Source organism: Sinocyclocheilus rhinocerous, unplaced genomic scaffold (assembly GCF_001515625.1).
Source record: "Sinocyclocheilus rhinocerous isolate Xijiao unplaced genomic scaffold, SAMN03320098_v1.1 scaffold738, whole genome shotgun sequence".
Taxonomy (NCBI): Eukaryota; Metazoa; Chordata; class Actinopteri; order Cypriniformes; family Cyprinidae; genus Sinocyclocheilus; species Sinocyclocheilus rhinocerous.
This window is the reverse complement of record NW_015633949.1, coordinates 1,090,489-1,100,876: the sequence shown is the minus strand read 5'-3', so window position 1 is coordinate 1,100,876 and position 10,388 is coordinate 1,090,489. Positions and strand designations below refer to the sequence as shown.

General features: G+C 35.2%; 1 protein-coding gene across 1 annotated transcript in view; it reads left to right on the top strand.

The window, feature by feature from the left end:
- The window catches only part of LOC107744798 (replication protein A 70 kDa DNA-binding subunit), a 33,779-nt gene extending 28,468 nt beyond the window's left edge, over window positions 1-5,311 (top strand). Inside the window, exon 17 of the mRNA XM_016558626.1 lies at window positions 4,958-5,311. Coding sequence (XP_016414112.1) covers window positions 4,958-5,062 — 105 coding nt within the window. The 3' untranslated portion in view covers window positions 5,063-5,311. The remainder of the gene's footprint in view (window positions 1-4,957) is intronic.
- The last annotated feature ends 5,077 nt before the right edge of the window (window positions 5,312-10,388 follow it).

Genomic DNA, 10,388 nt, shown 5'->3' with positions numbered 1-10,388 from the left:
GTCTGCAGCCAAAAAAAAAAAAAAAAAAACCTTTAAAATGTTATAACTACATTTGTCTCCAGCATCCAGACATTGCTATCTTTAACACTGGATCTGATGTACATGGCCTCTCATTTTTCAGATCTTCGCCATTAAATTTGCCGATTCAGTCTGGCCTTTATCCGTTAGACGTGCCTTCTGGCCAGCTGGAGGTGAAATGATTGTTTTGTGCTTTTTTATTAATTGTCCTTTCATTCATTCTGTCAGGCCAACATTGCTGATTTTGGAGACAACCAATGGGTGACTTGCTTTCAGGACAGTGCAGAGACCCTCCTGGGCCAAAACTCAGGTTATCTCGGCCAACTCAAGGACTCAGTGAGTTTCTTCATCCTGTCTACTTCTCACTCTCATTCTTACACGTTTTCCATCTGTGTAGTACATGAAAGTGTGGCCTCGAGTATTGGCCAGCATATTACAAAGACGCTCTGAGAAGCAGCACATTGTGTCTGAATTGGAGTTCTATCTGTGGCGTGTTTATGAAATAGGCTTTTAAGGCCAAGGATTTTTAACAAGGTTAATTTCATTTCTTACTCCCAAGAGGTTGATTCAATCTCTCATAAAGTGTTTTATATTAAGAGACAAACAATGTTCTTTTACAATGTGTTGTTTGTAATCCTCTTACGTTATTGTCTTGCCTTGCTTTTACAGAACGAAGCTGCATTTGATGAGGTCTTTCAGCATGCAAACTTCAATACTTTTGTCTTCCGGAACCGAGTGAAGATGGAGACCTACAATGTAAGTTTAACAGAAAAAAATCTCAGGGCCCTTCCACATGTGGGCCATGGTGGTAGAGCAGGGTGTCTGGCAATTACAGATGGATCTCATACTAACTTTTTATGAAAAGTTATGTTGTATTTAAGAAAATGAAGAATGTTTCATTGTCCCTCATACATTAAAATATATTAAGTAAAATTAAAATATAAATTTGTACATCAGTGGTTATTTTTATGGATTTGAAATTTATGCATTACATTAAATTTTAAAAGTTTGGTGTCAACAAGGTGTTTCTTGTTTTAGAAATTAATACTTTTATACAGAAAGGATGCATTAAATTGATCAAAAGTGACAGTAAATACTTTAATGATGTTACAAATGGTTTCTATTTTAAATAAACGCTGTTCTTTTTTAAATTTCTATTGAGAAAAAAAAATTCTAAAAAAAAAGGGAATTCTTCAGCATATTAGAATGATTTCTGAAGATCATGTCTCACGAAAGACTACTGAAAATTCAGCTCTGCCATCACAGGAATAAATTAGATTTTAAAATATAGTCTTGATAGAAAACAGTAATTTTGTGCAATTCTAATTCAAAATAACGGTTTCTAGTCAATAAATGCAGCCTTGATGCGCATAATAGACTTCTTTTAAAACTTTCAAACTAAAATGTACATAAATATATGCACATTATTATAGACTAGGTGTAAAATGCAACATGTTTTATACTGTAACAAACTGCTCCATCTCTCTATCCACCAAAGGGGTCTTTGGCCTAAAAAATGTTGAAGACCCCTACTGTATATCTTTTTTTTCCCCCCACTCATTAATTTCTAAGCCAAAATATTTTGCTGAAATTGCATACAAAACAGGGATGAAGGAATCTTTTTCGAAGTTGAACAAAACGTACATAACAATGTTTTTTACACCTTTTGATGTGATTGAGGTTTATGGAAATCACTGCTGCTGATGAAAATTGCTCTGCGCCTTGTTCTTTCTCCGCATGACGTGCCACTCGAGAGCCGTGTGAGAACCACGTTGATAGATTAGCTGTGAATATTTAGGATGTTTGGGTTGTTTCTGTGAACCTGAAGCCAAGAACACCACCTACTCCATTTGCCTTCCTCAAACACACCTGCTCACAAATCTAAAGCAGAGAACAACATTTTTAGCATTTTCTTCTATTAACTTTTTTCTTATTATCAGAGTTGAGATTCGTTACATCTCAAAATTCAAATTAACTTAAATTTGACTCCATTTCATATTAGCTACATACAATTATAGCTTTAAATTGGCTATCTTATTTCTTTAAGCGAGTTAGGCATATAGTGGTGCTGCAGTCAGTCTCTGTGTAATGTGACTTATTATTCTGCAGGGAAATTAGTATATTAGTATTTAAAATGCTCAGTATCCGAATTCCCAGCCATCACATTGCTGGAGATCGATAAATTACATGTTCAGATAATGAAATCAGAATACAAGGCCACAGTCAGCACTCGTGAAGGCCACCTTTAACTTGGGTGTATGAAAATATGGATCTTATAAGGGTTAGGATTTTCTCCAGGTATGTACATGAAGAGGGGACTGAAAATGTCAGAGAATTTAAAAATTGTGATTTCCAAACCTGGAAAATTATTTTTAGAAAATTATAAAATCTTAAAAGTTATGGGTATTTTAGCTCTCTTCATTAGTTGGAAATGTGGGACGGATGATGATTAATATTTGTTTTGATAATTATGTATTATTATTCATATTTTATTTGGAAATTCATTGGCCAAAGCTATTGGGAACCCCGTAGAATAAAAACGCACATAATTAGAACATGTTTTGCTAATTACTATTATTATTATTTAGAATAACCCAAATGTCAGAACAGATTTATGTGTACACAAGTTGTGAATCCCATGGGTGTGCTGCCTCTTAATCCAGATCAGTCTTTTTCCTCTTTGTTCCAGTTTGAAATTTTGTTTTTCTGCAGATAATCTAATTGTAATTGAGACCAAAGCAAGTTGCTGTAAGTTCAAATGAATAGAAAGCGGTCTTGTTTCATAGTCATGAAATGTTAGCCAAATAGTATACACTAATTTGTTTGCTATTAGATTGCTGTTCATCTTTCTCATTGCTGCTCTGTTTGTTAAAATATCTACAGGCTGTTTGGTGACTATTTCTCGATTTTGTGGGGGCTTTTGAATATGTAGAATATGATAGAATAGAGCAGCATTTGTCATAAACTATTAAAGGCTATGAACTTCTGCTTTACAACACAGTCCAGTGCTCAGAGAGCAAAGCCCATGTGGATTTGCATAGGAATGACTGCCTGGGTTCTAGGAAGATATGTCCAGGGTTCATCTCTGAGAAATATGCGGTCAGTGGTTTGAAGCTGAAGTGTATATAGCTAAAATTTGGTGGAGGATTGTGTATTTTGCCAATTATCTGCATGCAGCTTTAAATATTGTGCTAGACCTAGTTCTGCAATGCCAAAACAAATTAAAATAGGAAAAATATGCAATATGAAAATAATTGAAGACAAAATGTGTTTTACTGAGAAAAAACAAGATTTGGTTTTCCAAAAGGTACATCTGGAAAAAGGGGAGGTCGTCTTATATTCGGGCCAATACGGTATGTCTGAGGGGAACTTACTGTCTTTAGAAAAGTTTAGATGGTATTTTTTCTTTTCATCTTGCCTCTGTAAAATGCATATTAAAGTTCATAAGTGCAGCGCTGCTTTGATTACAGCGGGAACCAAGGAAACGATTTAAGTGCTACCTGCTGGCAGAGAGTGAATCTGCGGCTCATTCAGCTTGTCTGCTGTGTTTCATGCAGATATTTTAATGTATAGTTTCACAAAACTGAAGTCAAACCATTCTGTTTTTGCTTCAAATTTAAAAATTATGCAATGTAATTTAGATTTTAAAAAATCCTCATGTTGCATGTATGCAGCATCTTTGGATAATTATTATTATGTTTAATGATTATTAAACAATTATATAATTGTTTGGAAATGATTGCCTCTCATTTTAAAAGGAAAGAGCACAGACAAAGCCTTATTTTGTTTCTATGAAGATATTTATTTTATTTGTGTTATTTATTTGATTTGGGGCTGGTTTTAAAATGTTAATTTAGTTTTGTTATTTACATTTACATTATATTTAAATTTTGTTATTTAGCAGATGCTTTTATCCAAAGTGACTTACAAATGAGGACAATAGAAGCAATCAAAACCAACAAAAAATAAATAATATACAAGTGCTGTATTAGTATATTATTATAGTGTTATTTCAATTTCACAAAGAAACATGCAGCATTTTGTCCAAGCAATAATAAAAGGACACATGTATTTATAATTTGTCTTAAACCTAATTTTGTAAAAAAATAAATTAATAATAATAATCGTGAATCAAATCAAATCGTGAATCGAATTGTGAGTTGAGTGAATCGTTACATCCCTACTAACCACACATAAGAATAATAGGAATGATAAAGAAGCTGAAAAGTAGAGTCTGCATTACAATAATGAGAATTTAGGCTACAGGTGTGTTTAATTGTCATGAAAATAAAATCAATATAATTTAATGCAATATAATTTTTAACATGTTTTTGGGGTCAGATATGACCTGCTTATCTCTTTCACAGAGTCACTCTTAAATCGTGAATCGAATCGTGAGTTGAGTGAATCGTTACATCCCTACCAAAACAACAAAATCTTCAAAATGCTGCTTGTGTAGTTTCATTTGATTGCTTTTGCTTCCTGTGGGTTTTAATGGGAATGATTTTATTAAAGCTTATTAATGTATGGCAGATTTACATTTAATCTGCCCTTTGTCTCTGAGGCAATATCACATTTAAGGATGTTTAATGCCTGCATTTGTGGCTAAATAGGTTTTTAGGTTAAACTAATGGTGTGGAGTTTCCACAGGGGTCATTAGAAGATTTTTCCAAAATTGTGAGTGTAGTCTATTTACAGGTTATTCTTAGCTTGTGCCTCCACACCACTTTTTTTTTTCCCATGATCATTCCATGTTTCTACTTGCTTCATGAATATAACTCAAAATACTTGCAGCTGGTTTGTGCTTAAAAATTGGAACAGTTCATATTCAAACAGAAAACATTTGTTTCCCTAGGAGACCTTACAACTGCTCTTGGATGGGGATGAATTGGAAAATTTGGGGACATGGATGCTAATACCTTTCGTTTTGTCTTCATAGGATGAATCTCGCATCAAAGTGACAGTGGTGGATGCCAAGCCGGTTGACCACCGAGAATACAGCAAACGGCTGATCATCAACATAAGGAAGTTGGCTGCACAGTAGAACTGCCGGAGTTACACAGAACAAATCCCCAAGCCATTGTGGGGCACTTTTGAGTTTCTTATGGTATTTTGCGTACTTATTGTATAGCATCTTCGAAGTCTCTCTTTTTTTTTTAATGTTTTCCTTTAGTTTCTGTTTTCCTCTGTTTTGTATTTGTCAGTAATTTCACAGTAACTTTCAAAAACGGCAAGACTGATCGGAAAGGGCCTGAAGTTCTTTAGAAATTGCTGACGTATTTTGTAGCAGAGACAAATCGAGAAAGAAATGGACTTGGAGTTTGGAGAATTATAAATCAGTGCACATTCAGGGGTCTACAGCGGTGATTTAGGTTGGCTAGAGAAAAAGTACAACCCCTCTCACTGTAAGAATGCCTGGACCAAACATGCAGAACATTGATAAACCCATTCACACTCGTGTGCTTATCAGGCACACACTGTATTAATATAGATTCACACTGTATGTCTCAAATTACAAATAATAAAGCTGTTATGTTCTCGACTCTGTGTTTGTGTTTTTTTTTTGGTTTATTTTCTGCTTAACATAAACACCACGTAGTGCCTTTTGCTGTAAAATGCTCACTTTAATAAGAAGTTGCTTGGATGGAAGTTGTAAATAGATTAAGTGCTGAACATTTTCATTTAAGATCCTATCAATATTATTTAAAAAAAATGTTTTCTTAAACTTCAGTGTTCAGTGTCATGCTTATAATGATTACTACAACGTTTATGATTATTGATACATTATGAAGTATGGGGTTAAATCTTAATTAGACAAATTACATAACATTACATAAAAGTGTTATAACTGGATCAAGATATTATTTAATTTGGAATATAAATCACAGCACATTTCAGATGATTAAAGAAAAAAAAAAACATTCTGGAAAAAACTGTACCGTGCAGTTTATTGAGGAACAATTACTTTTCTTCTAGCAGACCATAAAACAAGCTAAAAAAAGTCACAAGCACTTTCCACTAAAGAAGATACAGGCATGTTTAGTAACCAGGAGGTTGGACTCTTAACTGGGCCAACCATTCACCCTAATAACCACATTGCAAGTCCTGCATGAGTAAGTACTAGTCAAAAGTACTTAAACTCTTCAAGTTTTTTTCCCTCCCTGGTTACCACTACTACATTTCAAATGTGTCGTTTAAGATGCAGACCTTCTATAACACAACTTACAAAGTGTTGCCTTCTGAGTTTGGCCACTATTCAAACCACTATTATAAGTATGATTCTGTGGGCTTTCTGAGGGGAGACTGAGACTGTTGTTCTTCTCTCCCATTATGTCTGCCAAATACTAAAAGATCTCTATAAAGGCCCCAGTCCCTTAAAACTCTGTGTTTGGGCCTATCGCGGTCTGATAATAGCCTCTGGTGAAATCCCCCAGCAGCAAACACACAACACGACATAAACACCGTTCTTGCACACTGTTCACATCAGAGGTGCTTTGTTGTACGTGAAGGCCAAACAGCCTGTTTTCCTTTTATCCTTTTCTTCTTTCTTCGTCACCCCACCTTGGCACTTCCTTCCATTTATTCCTATCGGGCTGCTGTGAATTGTAGTTTTGAGTGGTATTAATCCTGTTCTCAAGGTCTAACGTTACTAGTTGATTAATGTTTGTTAAGGCCAGCTCGTATTCATTCCTGTCAGTCACGCGTAACCATGTGTAGCGCTAGTCGTGGCGATTCGCGATCTAAATTTCATATTTGAGTAAAAAAAAAGCGTTGGACTGACATGAAAGAGCTTCTATATCATCATTTGCTGGTTCGTATGAATGCGCCTTAACCTTTGTGAGGAATAGCGACATAATGAGTGGTATGTATTTTGTTTAAGCCTCAGGGCAAGTCCAGGCTTGGGATGGAGGCGGGTGCACGGAGCAAGTCTGCGCCTGTGCAAATTTGTGCCCCTGGCTATTTTAAGAACGGTATTAAAATATAGTTACATTTTTCTTTTTGTATGTGTGATATTGACCTCACGTTAGTCAATATTGTGAATATTTAGGTGCTGTGTATTCGGTTTAAATCCAATACTGGTACTAGTAATTAAGCTTACGTGTTTTTCACATTCTAAGTTATGAATTCAATTCCCAGTTGCGTTCATATTTGGAAGGCTCACACAAACCACAAACTGTATATGTATAACTTAAGTATACCTGAATAATATACCGTTAATCAGGTAGTGCCATTATAGGAACGATTAAGAACAGCTCTCTCTCTCTCTCTCTCCAATTGACTCTATGAATTTATGCATTAACATTAGCATAAAAATAAAACAATAATTTAAAAGGGAAAATGGTATTTATCTGGCTCTTTTATCTTAAATGTCTTTTTTTTTGGTATTTATCTGGCTCTTTTATCTTAAATGTCTTTTTTTTTTTAAAATCGCACACAATAAATAGAGTTCACATATAATGACAATTTAAATACAAAGTAAAAAACAAACAAACAGCAAGGCACACCACAATATAAAAAAATATAAAACATCAACAAAACTATGAATAAATGAATTAGTTAAATAAATAGAAATAAATGTACTGAAATAAAAAAAAATATTGCTTTTACATAAATCATGCCTCTACATTATTTTTTTTGAAAAATTCTGATTGTGCACAATAATAAACTTAATATATAATGATAGTTCAAATACAAAGTAAAAATCAGTAAAGCCAGGCACACTAGTACCTCAAAATGAAAATGTAAAACATTAACACAATTTTTAATTAATGAATGAACGTTAATTAATTAAAAATAAAATGAAATAAACTCAAACAACAACAACAACAATAATAATAATAATAATAAAAACATTTATAACAAATAAACTCTGCATTATAATTAGAACATTTCTGGCTTCTTGTTGACTTTGCATCTCTAACCTTTTTGCACTATATTGCGTCATTATATTGTTCTGTTATTTTTATATTCTTTTGTGACATCTCATGATGAAGCCAAACAGATAAAGGGGTTTGTCAGCTGCACTTACCAAAATCTGAACATCCTGAAAAGTGTTATAATCCATTGAAGTGATAACAACCGAGAAGAGAGTGGCAGAGAAGTTTCTGCTGGAGGATTATCTCAGACGCCTTGGAGAGAGATGCACTTTGCTACTATCCAGACTACGAAAGGGCTCTTGGCAGGTCTCAGAGCGGCAGATAAAGGCAGATGTGTGTGGTAATGAAGATGCCGGTTTGCCTGGTTGGTTCCCTGGAGCTTGTCCTGCGCGGCAGTTACGTTTTGCATTGCACTGAGGCCTTCTGCCCTGATTAAGACCTCAAACGGTGATTTGGCTCAGGGGAGCGATGAAGATTATCTTGTAGGCTCGCACTGGTCTAGCCCTGCTTGTTGTGACAAGGCTGAAAAGTACAGATAGTGTGCAAAGTGCTCTCATTCTATTAAATGAAGTCAATGCATACACCTTCTGTACCAAACTTTGACCTTAACTCTAAAGGGCATTGTGAAAATTCAGCCAATGGCATCTTTTCCACTTGCCTTCCTTTAAAGGTGATTTTTGTGTTTTTTTTTTTTACTGTTAAAATACTTTATCCCATCCCAGTTTAATGAGCAAACCTTTAAGTAATCCTGAAAGTAAGCCATTCATAGGCCAACTTACTGAGTTTAAACATCTATTTCGCATGAAAGCCCATTTTTGTAAAAAAAAAAAAAAAGGTAATTACAACTTTGTGTCCCATAATCGAAACTTTATTTCTGACAAATTGTAACTTTTTTTAATTTTTTTTTTAGTTTAACTGTGCATCTCACAATGCGACTTTAAATCTCACAACAAATTTATTACTCACAGTTGTGACTTTATATCACAGTGCAGCTACTTCTTGAAACTGTGTGACTATTTCATGTATTTATTTTTTATTAATTAATTTACTTAATTTTATGTATTTATTCGTTTACTTTTTATTTTATTTCAAAGTTCCTTTTTAATTTTTTTACTCTAGTTTGTTTCCACTAGTGGCTTTTTATTTATTTATTTTTATTTATTTATTTTTTATTATTTAATTTATTATTTTACTGTAAAGCAAAACTGGCTTCCATAGTTTGGTGACACTAGTGGCATTTCTTATTTTATTTTAATTAATTAATTAATATTTCATTTTATTTTTCACTCTAAGGCGTTCACTCTAGTGGCATTTTTTATATATTATTTTGTTTTATTTTAATTTAAATTTTCTTTTTAAATTTTTTACTCTGAACACTAAAAATGCTGGGTTATTTATTTATTTTTAACCCAGATGCTGGGTTTAGCCTGTTGGGTCATTTTATTGGGTTATTTTGTTGTTTTTAACCGAGGTGCTGGGTAGTTTTTCTGTAACTCAAATTCTGGGTCATTTTTACTGTCAATACAAATGATGAACCTTCTCACATACCTACCCAGCGCTGGATCAGTGTTGGGTAATCTATAATCTGCGGTCATTTGGTCAGCGGTCATTTTGTGTTCTGTCCTGAGAGAAAACTTTCTGAGAGGAAACTTACTGAATGAAATTAAGGTTTGGATTACCTTGTATTCCTGTCAAATTATTACTGTATAGGAAAACGTCTGTAGTCTCACATTTTCCCTTTATGTTTAAATGTACATCGCAGCTAACGTCTGCTTGTAACGCTAGCCTTCTACAAACGCAGCATCCAACAGTGAATGACACACCGGCGCCACCGTGGATGTTTCACCTCTCGCCAAACGAATGCGACCAGGGCTGAAACACGACGCGACTTCACTGTTATATGTAACAAAGTTTCTGTGCACTTCAGGAGGAAATATCCCTAGATCAGCCTCCGCCAGACGTGACAGTCTTCTATTCAGCCAAGTTTAGCTGTATTTTGCGTCTTGAGGTCACCCACACTCTTGCATTATCTCACCTGCTCCCCTTTCACTGCTGCCCGCCACATACTTTACTGAGTTTTTTGTCGATATGTCGGTCTCTAAATCTGCCACTCCTCCCGGAAACAGCTCATCATGGGCTGTGTGTGGTGTGCTGATCGCCGCTAGAGACTCTCACCCGTTCTGAGTTGTCTGCTTGGGCCTCATGCATAAGAGCAGAAGAGGCTTTGGAGAACCCGGAGAATTGCAGCCATTGTCTTATGCTGCCTAAAAAGCTCCTGCAGTGCCGTCTTCAAGTTGCCACGACTTAGTGTGTCGAGCTTGGCTTTTCTGACTCGGATGGGGAACACGGTGATGACGACATCTGATGATGGTGCAACATCCCTCAACTAGGCTGACCAGACATCTTTGTGGACAACCTCCCATTTACCGATGAAACTGGCTGGGTCCGGCGATGATGATGACGCGGCCCTTCTCGGGGTCTCAGAGGATGAGG